We start from the raw sequence: 16,324 nt of genomic DNA, 5'->3' as shown, positions 1-16,324 counted from the left end.
ACTGACTTTTAATAAAAGTCAAATCTTTGTAAAAAAAAAAACATTAAAAAAAGACATTTGAGACAAAACAATTGTATCACTTTTAATGACAGCATGTACTACCTGTACAAAATAAAAGCCCAATATTCCTTCAAAATGAAAGCCTTTTTATCATCAAAAATGAGTCAAAATCTTAAAAATGGGTATTTAGGGAGCAGCAAGGCTCCTGGTGACCTGGACTTCAGTCAGCAAGGTATGAGGACGGTCTCAGTCTCAGGCCGGCGGTTCGGCTCTTCATTTTAAATTAGATCTCTCTGAAGAAAAACACTCTTATTCTGGGAACTTTTAGGAAATTCTTGACTCTAAAATGGAGGCATCTCAAGAAAAACAATATGCAGAAACTGGCAGCTTTGGTTTGAAATCTCATCTGAGGTCGGGTATGGTGCAAACGCAACACACCTGCTGTTGTGAGAATCCTCAGCAGGATCGACCTGCTTCTAAAAGATGTGAGCACATGAAAAACATGATACATCCTGGCCTCCATCTAGCAGATAAGAAAAACACAATATGAAAAAAAAAAAGCAAATAGGTCAGCTGACTGGAGACCTGGGAGTGAGAAAAGCCAGAGACAAAGTCGCAGCAGAGACTTTTAAAGTCACGGTCAACACAGGCAACTCCCTGTTATCTAATAGGACCACGGATAGATGACCGAGCAACTTTAGGTCGTAAACAACAAGAAACTCGTCACATATAATGTCATGTAGATGTAAGGCAACTTCCATAACTTCCATAATTTAAACACAGCTACATGGAATGGGGGTCCATGTTAACATCACCTGAAATGCATCAAATAAATGTTTAGAATGGAATGTTCTCAGTAAACTGACAACTCTTTATAGGGCTGATTTAATGGTTGTCTGGTATGCGGAGTGGCTTATCTACAAACACAATAGATCACAACATGTTAATATGTAATCTGCTGGATGAAAACCTCAAATGAATACAATAAATTCTGTGAATATCTTCTGTTAAGTTTTTGAGCAAGTATATCTTCATTATCATATCTTTTGCCAGGACCCGCTTGGAAAAGAGATTTTGTATCTCAGTTAGGCTTTTTTCAACCTGGTTAAATAAAGGAAAGAAATTTGGAAAACTCTTTTTAACTGCACAGCTTATACAGTGGAGGTTTTAATAGATAATAAGTTTCATAGTCAGATGACGACTACATGTAGAGCAACCAAGGGCCCATTTGGCTTCATGTCTCCCATGTTTGCTTCCCTCAAAATGTGCCTGTCTTTGAAAGTACTAAACACACACACACACACACACACACACACACACACACACACACACACACACACACACACACACACACGTTTATTTTTGCGAATAGATTGCGTATCTTTGGAAAGTTGTTCATTGTGATGACAAAACTATGAGTCAAGTGACTCAGCTCAAAATAAGTTCTCCTCAGTCTAGCTGGGTTTTCAACAATATCATGTTTTTTGGAGATTAGAGTATCCGTTCTTCTCAGGATGAGAACCAAATGACACAGCTTGCTTTCAAAAAGCCGTTGTTGATGGAGTGATAAGTGTTCTCTTGTCTTTGTGTCTTTCTATGTCAAACACCTGGTAACTTGTGTGTGTGTCAAGCTTTGTAAGCAGCCTGGAAGAGCAGAAATTAGACACTGCTGTCATAATAAGAGGCATTATAGTAAAAACAATATGATGGAAGGAGATTGTGTGTGTGTGTGTGTGTGTGTGTGTGTGTGTGTGTGTGTGTGTGTGTGTGTGTGTGTGTGTGTGTGTGTGTGTGTGTGTGTGTGTGTGTGTGCGTGTGAGCGTGTCTGCGTGTGTGTATCAGGAGGTGGGGTTACTGTCATTCACCTCTTTGAGTTGGGAAGGATCACCTGAGCAGCTTGAATAAGAAGGTAAACCCACTGTCCTTTAAAATCTCAGTTTCACAAAACCCACAGGAGAAATCTTCCTTCAGATCAAGCGGAGGAGCAAAAAACAGTAAGTTTGATGATTAAAACCTTTTGTACAAATCGAAGATATCAACTTGAGTGTGTTGTGGTGCCATGATCAGATTTCAGCAAAAAACACTCAGATATAGTCCAGATTAATTTTCAACTTTTTTCCGTAGTTGTGCGAGACGTTAAAACATTGGGAGCTTTATTGTGTGGGGATTTTGTGGACTGCTTTAGTCACTGAAATCACAGCATTTTAGTTTTCTCGTCAAACAAATCTGCTTTCCATAGAATTTCTGAAGCATTACATGACGCTCTTTAATTGTTGCACTCATTTCTCTGATGTACAGACGAACGCACTCATGTTCAGTGTGTTGTTTTGTGGAAAGAGGTTGAAGTGCTGACACTGAGCCGTATGCTGTGTCTGCAGCTGACAGCCTGTGAGATTTTTTACTTCATCCAAGAAACATGAAAATCCGTGTAAAATCAGTGAAAAGGATAACGTCGCAAATGTGAGTGAATCAGTCTTAACATGTGCATCTCAAAAACTGCTCCAAGTTCTTTGGATATTAAATACAAACCAAACAAAGTTGTAAAAAATAGATAAAAAAGCATTGATATAGTGTGATTTCTGGTGAAACTGTGGTGTATGCTGTAGTTTAGTGTTTAGCACTTTCATCTCGCTCTGAGCGAACATGGATTTTCCTCTTGATGTTCCGGTTTCCTCCCAAAGTCCTAAAACATGAACGTGTGTGTGAGTGTGTGTCAGTGTCTGTCTCTCTGTCCTGTCTTCTCGGTGTGATTAGCTCCAGTGCCGACCCAAAGGACCACAGAAAACTTTTAAAAGATAGTTAGATGGATTAGGAAGAGGGTGTTGCACTGTTACCTCACTAGAAAGGAGCCATCTGCTGATACATTGGTGTGTTTTTGGCTTCCTCCTCCAGCTCGAGAGCTCTTACGCTGTTCGCTCTGCCACTCGCTGCTGTCTTCCTCTCCTCAGATGGCTGCGATACCCGCTCTGCTCCTGTTGGGGTCACTGTTTCTGTGCAGCCATGCAGAAACCTCCACCGGCATCATAGATGCACTGAAGGCCGCAGCACGTAAGTCAAACCGTCACAACGCGTGTACGCTTATTCCTGAGTGTTTGAAGATCAAGATGACAACACGGACGCATTTGTGACTCTTTCTCACTCGTCTCCACCGGGGTCTCAGTCCAGTGGGAGGGGCCGATCACCTGTGACGACTGGGACTGCAACTGTACGTTCACTCGCCAGCGAAGCTGCTGCTGTGCAGCCAATGAGATGTACCAACTGGAAGACCAAACCTACGGAAGGGTCAAAGGTCTATGGTACGATATCATGACTCTGTATCACAGAGTGAAGGCGCTCTCAGGTGAACACAGCCAGGAAATCACAAGTACTTTATTGAGGAGTAAATCTCCAGAAAGACTTCATGTTACCTTTGTCGCTGTGCTTCTCGATCTCAGAGAGTACCAAGATTGCCTTCAAGGCCACCATGAACTCCGCCATTGCCAGCGTTCAGCCCGATTTAGAGGTCAAATGCTTTGGCCCTTTCAACATCAACGTGCCGCTTCCTTTCTCCGAAGTCACTCTGAATGACGGCTTTGGATATAACCCCACGCTGGGTACGAAACACACAGACCTACAGCACCACAATGGAACATGTGGGTGAAAAAAAAGAAAAGAAAGAAAACTTATGATCTGTTTTTCATTCTTGCAGGTATCTTCACTGCTCCGAAATCTGGCATTTACGTGTTTTCTTTCACAATCTACTCATACGTGGGGGAAAGCGAGCGCCTCTACCACAAAGTAAGCACTCTGGACAGTTTTTCATTTCAGAATCAACATTAGTCATGTAGCTGCAGTCCTGTGCAACAGTAAAAACACTAATATTACTTCATCAAAAGATAAATTAGACATAACTGTAACAGATCTTGAAGGTTAGTGCTTTGAATAATACATTTAAGAAAAAAAGAACAACATATTTGGAAACATTGAGGACTGGGGCTAGAAGAAAGGTAGAAAACACCTAAAATGCAGAGAACTGCATTCTCAAAAATACTCTCATACTGACAGATCATTTAATGGCAAATGAAACCAAGAATGAAATGGCATGAAGAGGCTAGACCTTAATCCTTTATCTTCATAACTGGACACTGTTTCAAATATTCAAAAGTCCCAATTCATCCATATTTTTAGAGACCGGGTGTATAAGCACCACTGGAGGAGTTTGCGTGTCTCAGTTTCATAGTTGTGTTTCAAGGTGATACTGATGAGGAATGGAGAGCAGGCTGTCAGCGTGTGGGAGAACAACCGAGAGGATGGGGAAGACAGCGCCTCTCAGGTAAGAGGGGGCGAACATATCTGACCCCGTGAATAGGCACCAAATGTCACAATCAGGATGGAGTGGATTGAGGAATATAACCTCTTTGGCTCTGCATAAATCTGCTAGTAATGCTACCTCACCTTCTTATATAAATCCTATATAAAGCACCAAACCTGTTCTCCTAAAAAAAAACATCATCCTTCCCTCTGGTTTCAACAGAAACTGTGTTCTTTCCCATATTTCTCCATTTCTCCATTCTCAGATTGTGATTCTGAGGCTGGTACAAGGTGACCAGGTCTACCTGGATCTGCTGTCCGGGAGGAAAATCTGCAGACATCTGGAGTACAACATCTTTACCGGTTACATGCTGTATCCCGACATGGAGGAGGCGCCCTTCTATGCTGATTAAAAAAAAAACAGAAGTGGGAGATGGAGGACGTTCAAGATTTGTATCTTTTCCTAAAACACAAATGAAAGCAAAATAATAATAAAAAAAATAAATAGTGGGATCTTTTTGTTATAAATTCATTCATTATATGTAGATTGGAATTCTTTTTTTTTTGCCTGCATGAAAACAACTAGCTGCTTATTCAGAAGATGATACAAACACAGACGAAGTGAAGTATTTGTGAAGAGGACTTGTGAGCCTGTGCAAATTTGGGACAAATAAAATGTTATTTGACAGATAATGTAGCTTTATTATCAATCACATGCACCCACACACAGAAACACACCGCGCACGAGAAGTCAGCCATGAATGGAAGTGGATAGCCCTCCGGGGGTTTTATGTAATTTCAGGATGATGACAGTGGATAATAATGTTGCTGCTGCCGCACAGATCTGTGGCCTCTGACAGCACAGCTTAACACTATAAAACAGTGGCTGTCAGGGAAGCTCAAATAAACAACAAACTGCTGCCAGACTAAGTAAATTCCTTCATCTGGACAAGCAGATGATGTCAGAGCAGTTCACACACATGTTGAACACACATTTACACACACATGCAGTCAGGCATGGGGAGTTTAGACATACCGGCCATTCTTTCAGGAATCGTGTGCGAGGCCGAGGGAAGCGCGGCCCGGTGGGTCCACGCAGCCTTTAAAGGGATGAGATGGGATCAGAACGTTTATTTACCTGAGGTTAGAACATTCGTAGCGTTTCTGATGACTGATAGCGGACCGCCTGCTCTGACTGGAATCATCCCATTGGAATGACTTGCTCAAGTATTCTCTTATGAGGTTGTAGGTTTAACTCCACCTTCGAGTCAGTAAGAAGCAACTCAGATTATAGAGTCTTGTGCATTTCACTTCACTGCAAAGCTTCAACTTGACACATTTAATTATACTGGACCATTGAATACATGAAGGATCCGGAGCGTCCACCTCTTCAACTCCTTTTAGGCATTATTACAATCCAGTATTTTTAGCTACATGTGCTCCCACAGGAGGAATGCTCTTTTCCGCTGTCATGTAAAAGGCTGCACAGCACCTGTTCTACAAAAATGATCTGAGACGATGAGAAGGAGCAGCAACGAATCCACTGAGACAAACAGCAGGCAGCAGCAGGCAGCTCCTGGAAAGGTCAACTGTAATGTTCATTTCAGGTCATGGATGCATCAAGGGTATGTTTGAAACACATTTAGATGCTGAAACGCTGGCATTTTTTTATCATGAGAATATGAAAGAGCAAACTGTGTTTCTCTGATCTCAGCTGAAACGTCCGTTCATTTTCCATACTGCCTATCCAGGACAGGATTGCTGGAGCTAATTCCAATTACCAACGGTTTCCATTATAGGACAAAGGCACACACATTCACATTCACACCTACAGGAAAATTAGGGTAACCGGTTGCCTCTCATGCAAATGTTCTAGATAACAGAAGGAAGCCAGAGAGCATGCAAAGTCCACACAGTCCTACAAAACCCGAATCCAAACCTGCTAACTGCTTCTGAGAGTCAAATAGCATGGTAGAATTTAATAGTGCAACTTATTTAGAAGAATAGCGTGAACATTACATAGATTATATACTAAACTTCAGTAGAAAAGATATTATCAGTTTAATTTTTGGCACTGATGGCAGCAACAGACATGAATGAAAAAGACTTACAGTGCATGGTAGGATGAGAAGGCAGAGGCAGTGATGTACTGTATTTGTGGGCTGTGGGAGTCAAATATACTCAGATCTATTTAGTGTGAAAGGTATTACCCGCAGTCAGACTTGTTTCCTGTAGCAGCCCCAGCAGTGAGGAGTAATGAAACCTTTCTCCAGTGAGATAAAAGAAAAATGCGAAGAAAAAACAAGCCTTGGCTCAGGTTAAAGTGAAAAGTGAAGGTTTGGCACAGAGGGAGAAGTGGAAAGAGCTGCTCCACATGTCTGGAAAGCAACAAGCCCACAGAAAAGAACTGATTTTATCATAGTCATCAATTACTTGTACACTGCTGTCAACACTTTATTATTACATTTATGCATACTGTAGTCTCAACATTGGATTCAGAAAACATTTATAAACATATCACAAAAATGTGCACTCATTTTCCTTTTAGGGAGGATTTGATACCAAAGTGACTGAAGTAATTTTTTCAGTGATACACACACACACACACATTATATGACCAAAACTACTTTGTGAACTTAACTAACAAGTTATGTGACGTAGAAATGCTCTCTAAATTCAGCTGTGGTTCTGTATCACAAGGTTAAGTCACAAATTTGAATCTTCTTCCCTTCTGAAAACACTTTTGACTGCGTTTATACAAAGTGGAAGCATTCAGGAACCACAGATCCCTGGAGGATCAGACCATGTCAAAGCTATCAAGGAGGGTTTACCAAGTGCCTCTTTAAAACTTCTATTGCTAAAACAGTGGCACTAAAACGAAAAGCTGGATCTTCGCGGCACGAGTTGAACACGACTGAGCAGCTGCCTGCAACTGAAGCATCCCCAAAGCACAAATGTCTGTGAAAGGAGAGAAACAGACAACCAGGCTGACTCTGGCTTCAACCAACCGTCAACTTAGAAACACCCCTGCACATAATGTCTTTAACTGAAATAGGAAACGATGTACCCTGACCGAACCCAGCCACGCTGTTGTGGAACTTTCTGAAGGACACACTCTTATGAGTATTAAGTTAAAATGCTGATGTCTTCTTTTCTTGAAAGAGACAGAAGTGAGATAGAAGAGCACATAGCTCTGAGCGCAGCTCTCTGCATGTAAACCTCAACTTTCATACAGAGGAATCCTGATGTGGTAACCACATGTTGACACAGCGAGATAAACATCTGCACCCATTCAAATGGAAACCAAGCATGCAAATACATGTTCTCGACATCCAAGAGGTCCCTGATCCAGGAGGGTTTCATAATTCATCTGGCAGACAGCATGAGGCACCGTGGTGTGATAACAACTGTCTTTACAAATGGTCACAAGCTTCCTGCTGCCTTTGACAGTCCAAACTGCCCCCCTCTGTACAGGAATTGGTATAATTTGCAAGAAACGGCACATTAGTAATTTGATCAATTTCCTTTTGTCAAAGGTTCAACAAGTTGCATTTCTGTACATACGTAAAACATCCTAATTTTCCAAATGCAGACTCCAGACAGAGGCCCCACAAACTTGGAGCTGTGCCACAGCTTATTTGTCTTTTTCTTTTTGCTAGAGGACGGCAGAGCAAACCACCACACCACCGTACTTTCCCCAAATACGATGCAGAACTGGTCTGATGGAGGTAGTTTGAAATTATAAGCATTAAATGGGATTCACATGCAAAAACTACACTGTCCTGCCCAAAGTACTAACTGTAAGCCAGTCCAGGAGCTTTGCATGAAACCTGTGATAAATGTTCAAGAATTATCCCTCGATCTGGTATGGATCTTGTAAAAAGTCTAATCTAATGGCAGGGAGGGTCACGTTCCTGCATGTGTCTGGAATCAACGCTAATATTGAACATGTCATATATGTTACAGATCAGGAAAGTGTTTCTGTGGCTCTCGATGGTTCAGTTCCATCTTGGCCATCAGTAGTTTGTCCTCAATCAAAGCCAAATTCTTCACATAAATGCACTCTCCAATAAAGCACATGATAAAAACAGCAGGCAACATCTGGCTCTGCTTTTTCACAGCAGGTCAGGCCAGGTCCTCCATAGACGAGGAGAGAGCTTGTAAAGCTGCAAATGTGTTGTGGATATTGTAAAGTTATCAAGAGAAAAAAAGTTTATAATTTTGTACAGATTTTTTAAAAGTATGAAGAATTTCCCTTCAGTATTAATGAAATATTTTTATTCTATTGTATTCTATTCTATTCTGGAAGTAATTGCAGCTTCGGCCATCGGTTTTAATATTAAATCAGTTCGGAATGGCAGCACCAGTTCCCGATGGGGAAAGAATTAGCTCACCTCAGTCCCATCCTCATCAAAACCTAATATTCTCCTAAGTGAATAATAAAAGTAAATCTCCAAAACACAGCTTCAAAGACAAAAGGATTTGAAAATGTTTTCTTTAATAAAAACATGATTAAAACTCTTCTGTGGAAAGAAACAAGTCCACATGGCCTCAGAAGTATCACAATTCATATATATTTTTGTTGTTGCTTGTTGTTTAAATCCTCCAGTCTCTGAGATCAGTCTGCTGCCATTTTGGATGCTTTTCCAAGAAAAATGTAAATGCCAAAAGTGTTTTAATCTCACACTGCTCTTGATTTCAAGCAACGATTACCAGACTCTTAACGTTACACTGTTGATGGATTTCCAAGCATTCTTGGAATGAATGTCAGGCAAACTCTTAGTTGAGCTTCAAAGCTTTCTGACAGAGCTTTAAATTAGCCGCTCAGTCCCACAGGCACCAGGATAATTTGTAACAGAATATTTCCTCCATCGTACTGCACGATGAAGATGTTCTTTTTGAGTACAGGTTTCTTCTTAGAGGTTCTCGTCACTGACTCTCAGTCTGAAGCCTGATTATAATTTGATGAATTCAAACGCGCTATGTATAAAGGAGTGTACTTGTTTTATCCACTCATCCAAGTACTAAGTAAGCAAAGAGAGTAAGTACATCCTTCACTGTTCCACTTGGAGAGATGCCTGATCCAGAACCACCAACGTTAGAGGTGTACCAGACGGAGCCAGCTGGAACAAGGCCTTGAAGCCGACCTGCTGGAGAAATGATAGATCCTGGATGCCGTGGAAGTGGCTCGGCATCCTCCCACAGGAGCTGCAGAGAACAGCGCTTTTCAACGTATTACCACTATGACTCCATGTGGAGATGGGATAGAAGATGGATTTACTGACTTATTTTTATAAGGCAGTTCTGTGCCATAAAACCTCAACACTAACGCCATCTTCAGAATGTAATATAAGCTTTTTTTTCTTTTTCTCCGTGGCTGTGTGTGTTTAAGAAAGTCTGCTTGAGTATGAAATTCTCCTCCTGAGTGCGATCTGTTTAACCTCAAACTTTCCAGTGACGGGATTTCTGAAACGTACACTCGTCACCTCCAATCCAAACAGCAGCCTGGTGCCAAAAAGTGTCCCTGACAGAAGAGAAGTGATGGAAATGTCCTGGACGGCAGAGGGGGCGGGGTACACACACACACACACACACACTGCAACTGACTTACATAGCGTATTTTCCCTCTTCTCTGTTGCTTAATAGTAATCATACCTTCCCTCCAGTATGAATATAATCATATTTTTTTTTTTATCACACATTCACATTTTCTTTAATCTTTTCATTTCCCTTCCACCCTCCCTCCTTGTCTTCAGCCAATCTGAACAAACAGGGATGCAATAGAAGTATTTGGAGAATTTGCACTGACCAAACCAGCAGCGCCTGGCTGCTGCTCCTCTCCTCTACATGGAGCGGCTCTACCCAAATAAGGCTGGACGTTTTTATCCAGACGCTCAGGGAAGAGACGCACTGGGAAGGGAGAGGGAGCCGCTGAAAGGCCATGCCCTTTTAAGGATGAAGTTTCCTTATTTCCTTCCCCTCACTCCCCTAAGCTTCTCCTCCTCGTTCCCTCCTTCTCGCTCCCTCTCTCTCTTTTCCTCAGTAGAACAGTGAAGTCATCTTGTCTCATCTGCTCCTTTTAAGCCGGCGTTTTTGGGAGGGAGGTCCCTGCCAAGCATATACAAACACTCAGTCAAGCATCCTCACTCAGCCCGCACGCTGCACTAGTGGCCAGCAGAGAGCTCACCTTATCCTTCACACAGTGAGTATACTTTTATTCCTCTCTATAGGGGTGAGGCTACAGTGAAACTGCCGTTAGGATGTATCTGTGAAGCAGGGTGTTGATGTGGTGAATGATGGTGTCTTTTCACAGAGTCTCAGAAAGATATAAGGCCTTCTTGATCTCTTATCTCAAGGTGTTTACAGTCTTTTACCTGTCATGTTACCTGGATTTAAATATATGGCAATCAATGCTTGTATACCATTTCTAAGATCCCTCTGTGTCATATAAGTTTTTTGTTATTTAAGAATATAATACAGATGATTTTGGGTTTCAAACTTTAGAATAACAGTTTATTCTTGACTGTAAATATAAGTAACAATTGCTAGAAAAAAATTTAAGAAAGCGTTAAAATTTTTTAAACGTTTCTCTTTTTCTTGCTTGTTTGTTTTTTGATTTCTTTTTTTTCTATATATTTCATTCAAGAATAGAAAATCATTTATTTTGTATTTCAAATATCTAGAAGAACCTGGGAGATAATGGCGTAAAAATAAAGAAAAGAAAAAGAAAAAGCGTTCATTTTCAGAGACTCTGTACGATTACATAAGAGGAGATATTTACCTGAATTTTGTGGGAGGTGTCCACTAATAGGTCGCTACTGCTGGTGTAGATTTGATCCATAAAGCTTTACAGCTTTACCAATCCATCATTTTCTATATGTTCTGACCACTAAAGCTTTCAATTGTTAGATGAAAACAATATAGTTTCATAAAATTCATACTGAGGGGTGTGTTATTGTCTTTAAGGAATAGGCGGCTCAGCCTCTCCCCCTCCCACGGGAGTGAGTGTTATTAAGCTGCACAGAGTAAGAACTGCAAAATGGATGTTTTGAGAAGGAAACTGGCTCAACATGAGCTGTGTGGGTTTTATTCCACATAACTCACTTCACACGGAGCATTGTACTCTCAAAATATGTGAAATAATCCATCACCATTAGAATTCCCATGTTATTGGATTGCTGATGTGTTTTCCATGTGAAATGAGGTGAGGAGATGCAGACAGGACAGATCAGGATAGATATTCCACCTTTTTTTTTTTTTCTTTGCACAGTCTAAAGATGTGCAATGCAAATTCAAGAGAGTGCATTGCACGTGCACTTTGTACCGCACTGGAATTATGAAGACTGAACCTACTGTCCATGCTGCGCAAACTTGCAAATGATTGAAGACGGCAGCACTCCCACTGCTTCCGGGGGCAAACCAGGCAGCAGAGAGAGGGAAATGAGCCACCAGCGGACGGCTGGGTTACAGAACAGCAGCAACGGGAGCAGATAGCGCTATCTGTTCTGCCAGTCCTGTGGGAGCGCACAAACAAGGCAGATTTCCATGAGACTGTTCAGATAGTCAGGAAACTGAGCACATCAGGCCCCGAAGGCCCAGAGTTAATTCTCTCCAAAACACATCAGATCAAACTCACTGAAGCTAAAAAGTTTGTCAGAATAATCGCAACCATGAAGAGCTTTGGCAGCGATTTCAGCAAAATGATCCGTGTGCGCTTAAATCGTCTGGCAGGCCTGAGTGAAGCAACATTTTTGTGTGTGTGTGAAGCTGGCACGAAACCAGAGCTGTGTAACAGAGTGAAAGGAAAAAAAAAAAAAGAAAGGCACACACTTTAAGACCAGAGTCGAGCGGCACGCTCCAACCGGATGACCCAGCTGACTCTGCCGAGCAGGACTTAATTACATATAAAGCCGAGCTTCGACCACTTCACAGCAGACCATGACTCCCGGCACACGCAAAGAGCAGAGAAGTCATACACCGACAAGATTATTCATACCTAATTGTTATATGGTGGCTGGCTGGGTGCAGCTGCATGACGCCACGTCCCCTCAGACCACCGCAGTCCGCCACAGCCCTCGCACTGGTTTCCTGTTCTGGCATCGAGGCGGGGTTACCATGGTGACAGAGAAACAGAGAAGCAAATACACAAGTGAAAGGGATGGAGATGATGAAGCTATGTGTGGGGGGATACAGCACTGTTGGACTTTGAACAGGCGGATTTTGGGGCTTTCTTTTGTTTGACAATCGTTTCTAATGTGTTTCCTGCCTGTTCTCCGTTTGTGTGATGGATACTTTCCTCTTCCCTCTTGTATTTTGATCAAATCTTTTCCCATGCACCGTTTTTTTCTCGGCTTCAAGGTAGCAGTGAGAAATTCATTCGGACCACACAGACCATGAGACCACTTGTATGATGGATGGGTATTTTTCCCAGTATCGGTTCTACCTTTACACTTTAAAAAGAAGCATACGGCTGCACCAAAAGGAAGCTTTTCAGCAGATTATGCTGAGTTACTGGTTATGGGCTGGACTCCAAGCATAATGAAAGGCCTCTGGACACACACAAACACCAGAAATAGATGATCTGGGAACTGCCAGGACCAAGTTAACCTCCAAAAAGATTTTGTGATCTTTGCCTGTCCTGAATTACATGCAGCCTTCTCTTTCCCCTCTTGTCTTTGCTTCCTTTGAGGTTTGAGTTCGTGATTCGCTGAGCGGTCCCGAGAGTAGTTTAAGACGCTAACAGCTCGACGCCAGAGGGGAAAATAGACGAGCTAACGTACCACACTAACGTTACTCTGCTATAGCAATTATAATATGACCCATGTGGGTGAGAAGAGCAAGGAGTATTGAGCATAGGCTTGTGTGTGTTTGTGTGTGTGTGTAGTTTCTGGACTTGTGGTCAGTGAGTAAGTGAGTGTGTTTGCCCTGCATGTGTGTTTGGTTTCTCGTGGCTCTGGAAAAACACCGCGGGGAATGCAAAGAATATTAAACAGGGTTGGTGGTGGCACACTGTGGGCAGGAATCCACTCATGTCCCTGACAGCTCCCATTCCATCTTTTTACGCACAGGGACGTCATTGAAGTACATCACGAACGCTCACCAAACATATCTTCACATGAGTTGACGTGAGAGTGGTTTTCAGATTTCACTGAAGCAGTAGACATACTTGGAATTTAAATAAAAGTGGTTTAAAAAGCGAAGTATCAGAGGGAGCTGATCAAAACAGTACAAAAAGAGACAGAAGGCAAATCTGTGTAACGGCTAATGTCATTTGAAAAGTAGTAGAGTATTGTTTGCATTGTTTCCACAGCTCTGCTGTGGGTTTAAGGTTTTGAATCAGTTAAAAATCAAATTAAATGGGGAAAAAAGGAGAGTGATGGAAAAGAACTGCTACTCTGTACGACTTGGCCCAGCTTTGAATTCCTTCACCTTCTGCTGTAAAATCTACGTCCAGATCGAGCTAACAGAAAAGAAAAGAGTCGTCATTGTTCTCAAGCTGAAGTTTGCCGCTCTTCAGTCTTATGCCAGAAGCAAGTCTAGATCCCAAACAGCGCCAGGGTTTAACCTTTGACATCTTAACTCTGAACCCCCTCCAGGAACAGGAAGTTGGCGCGACCCGACATCAAGATGGCTGCAAAGGTTGGGTGGTGCAGACAGCACTTTGATATGGGTTGTGCACTTGGCTGTTGGCCCAAAGGCAATAATGAAGCAAAAAAAAAAAAAAAAACTGTTAATAAAAAGTGCTGGCAGTATGTATGTGATGACAGAGAGTAAAAGTGTAAAACATTTAAGAGTGTGTGTGCTAAACTGGAGCATCAAAGCAGAACTGAGCTGACCGGGCGCTCCCACTGCACACCACACGGCCTGGAGGAGCCGATGGTGTACACGAGGAGACGCGACGCTGTGAATGAATGCCACTGTTCAGGGCAACTTTTAAAAACCGGGCGCTGAGCATTGACGCTTCGATACACGCTTCTGAACTGCATGATCAGTGTTTGTATCCGTGTTGAGGACGACGGCCTCCCGACTGTCAAATGAATCCGTCCGTTTCTCCACGACTCAGAACGTCGGCATGGCAAACAAAGGCCCCTCCTACGGCATGAGCCGGCAGGTTCAGGACAAGATCGACAGCAAGTACGACCCCGACCTGGAGCAGATCCTGGTGGAGTGGATCGGCCGTCAGTGCGGCTCCGGTGTGGGAAAACCAGAGGCTGGAAAAATGGGCTTCCAGGCCTGGCTGAAAGATGGCTGCGTGAGTGGAACAGTAGCTCCTTGAGCTCCTCGTTTAGTTTTTAGCCTTTCTTTGTCTTTACTTCATTTTCGTTCCTGTCTGCCCAGGTCCTGAGCGAACTTATTAATAGTCTATTTCCCGGAGATAAACCAGTGAAGAAGATCCAGAGCTCGCCCATGGCCTTCAAGCAGATGGAGCAGATCTCTCAGTTCCTCAACGCTGCGGAGAAGTACGGGGTCACCAAGACTGACATGTTCCAGACAGTGGACCTCTGGGAAGGTCAGAGAGGCTTCATGTTACTTTAACACTTGATGTTGAACTGCTTTTGAGTCCGAGCTCTCTGGTTTTTGTTGACAGGTAAGGATCTGGCGGCGGTGCAGAGGACCCTCTCTGCTCTGGGCAGCTTGGCCGTCACCAAGGATGAAGGAACGTACAACGGAGACCCGAACTGGTTCTTCAAGTAAGTCAAAACTTTAAAAGGGCCCTTGGTTCCCCACTCAGAGCAAACTCCACCTCAGCGAGTCAAACTGGTTTCAGGTCTGACTCAGAATGGAAAATGCAAGCAGAATAACAAACTACTCAACTTGCCACTTTTTTAAAGGTTGACATTTTGTAATTTTTTTCCTTTGTGAGGTTTTTCTGGCCGCAGTTTGTTTGACACCGCTGGGCCGATGGACTTCTCCAGCTGAATGTGACTTTTAAAACTTCCTCTTGCAGGAAAGCGCAGGAGAACAAGCGGGAATTCAGCGACGAGCAGTTGAAGGCGGGCAAAAATGTGATCGGCTTACAGATGGGTTCCAATAAGGGAGCCAGCCAGGAGGGCATGAGTTACGGCAGACCCCGACAGATCCTGTAGATCCACCGTGCCCCCAGTACTCTCGACCTCTGCAGCCCACCCTGCCACCCCGAAGCCTCTGATGCCTCTCACGACCTTTTCAGGGCCTGTAAACCTCTAACCGGTTCCACTACAGCTGCCTTTATGCTTTACTATTACTAAATAGCGATTCTTTTATCGCAACCCACCTTCCCCCGTCGTCAGTCTGAACCCTTGATTTACCTGCTTGCATCGGTGACATTCTGCGGAAGTCACTGTGCTTTGTGTTCAAACTGAAGGTTTGTTGTCTTACGATGTACCGATGTCAACAGATGTGACCAAAGCAATAGTCTTGGATGCATTTCAAACCAAAAAACATGTTGTACTGAGGATCGAGTGATTCTTTCTCTCTCCACAAGGTTTGTGTAACAGCATGGAGTCTCTGCCGACCCGCCAGGTTTCATCTCCGATTCACAAGTCTGAATTCTAGCATCTGTTCCCTTCACATCAGGGACATCAGTTCAGGACTTCGACACAAATATTGATTTGTTTACATAATTTGTAAAGGGGCATCCTTTCCAAATCAGCACCAATAAGCCTTATTTCACCAATCACTACCCTCAGCCCAGCCTGCTGTATCAGCGCCAATATTTTTGTACATTGTCTTATTAAATGATGACTTTGAAATACATTTGCAGTCTGAATTGACTTTGTGATTCTGTTTGACTCTCGTAAAGTGTAAAGTACTGCACCCCTTTTCAATGTTGAATTTTTGGTCATATTTGAAAGAAAATGTAGGTTTAACAATTTTTTCACCAAAAAAGGGTGTAATTTTGCAATTTAATGATTTTGTTTGACGGTTGCTTACAGGTGGCTTGATTTTATCCCTATGTAAATGCAGACACATCACATATTTTCACTGTTTCACAAAGGATCCTAAACTTTGAAATTGTCAGTTTAGAGTGATTTGGAGGGCAAAAACCTTTTTC

The 16,324-nt window shown here is 42.7% G+C and overlaps 2 protein-coding genes across 4 annotated transcripts; both read left to right on the top strand.

Annotated features, from left to right (window-relative positions):
• The first annotated feature begins 159 nt into the window (after positions 1-159).
• On the top strand, positions 160-4,703 carry cbln18 (cerebellin 18). The gene is made up of 7 exons (XM_030107674.1): positions 160-232; positions 2,893-3,048; positions 3,161-3,340; positions 3,435-3,593; positions 3,689-3,777; positions 4,232-4,312; positions 4,557-4,703. Exons 1-7 carry the CDS (start codon positions 160-162, stop codon positions 4,701-4,703), a joined length of 885 nt encoding a protein of 294 aa, XP_029963534.1.
• Positions 4,704-10,312: 5,609 nt separating this feature from the next.
• On the top strand, positions 10,313-16,042 carry tagln (transgelin). 3 transcript variants are annotated; one of them, XM_030108196.1, is made up of 6 exons: positions 10,313-10,492; positions 13,887-13,929; positions 14,354-14,542; positions 14,629-14,800; positions 14,879-14,981; positions 15,239-16,042. In XM_030108196.1, the coding sequence occupies exons 2-6, from the start codon at positions 13,918-13,920 to the stop codon at positions 15,375-15,377; spliced, it is 615 nt and encodes a 204-aa protein (XP_029964056.1). In that variant the 5' UTR covers positions 10,313-10,492; positions 13,887-13,917; the 3' UTR covers positions 15,378-16,042. The 3 variants fall into 3 exon arrangements, with proteins under 3 accessions (XP_029964056.1, XP_029964059.1, XP_029964058.1); XM_030108199.1 differs by lacking the exon at positions 13,887-13,929 and adding an exon at positions 11,257-11,315; XM_030108198.1 differs by lacking the exon at positions 13,887-13,929 and having other exon boundaries at positions 10,315-10,492.
• Positions 16,043-16,324: the final 282 nt, after the last annotated feature.

This window comes from Salarias fasciatus, chromosome 14, assembly GCF_902148845.1.
Source record: "Salarias fasciatus chromosome 14, fSalaFa1.1, whole genome shotgun sequence".
In the NCBI taxonomy this organism is placed as follows: domain Eukaryota; kingdom Metazoa; phylum Chordata; class Actinopteri; order Blenniiformes; family Blenniidae; genus Salarias; species Salarias fasciatus.
This window is presented reverse-complemented; position numbering and strand designations above follow the sequence as displayed.

Coding starts and splice junctions, on each gene's coding strand:
- tagln (XM_030108196.1), top strand. Junction 14,543..14,628: donor CCTGGCTGAAAGATGGCTGC/GTGAGTGGAACA, acceptor CTGTCTGCCCAG/GTCCTGAGCGAACTTATTAA. Junction 14,982..15,238: donor GACCCGAACTGGTTCTTCAA/GTAAGTCAAAAC, acceptor TTCCTCTTGCAG/GAAAGCGCAGGAGAACAAGC.
- cbln18 (XM_030107674.1), top strand. CDS start 160: ATGAGTCAAAATCTTAAAAATGGGTATTTAGGGAGCAGCAAGGCTCCT. Junction 3,341..3,434: donor CAGAGTGAAGGCGCTCTCAG/GTGAACACAGCC, acceptor TCTCGATCTCAG/AGAGTACCAAGATTGCCTTC. Junction 3,778..4,231: donor GCGAGCGCCTCTACCACAAA/GTAAGCACTCTG, acceptor TTGTGTTTCAAG/GTGATACTGATGAGGAATGG.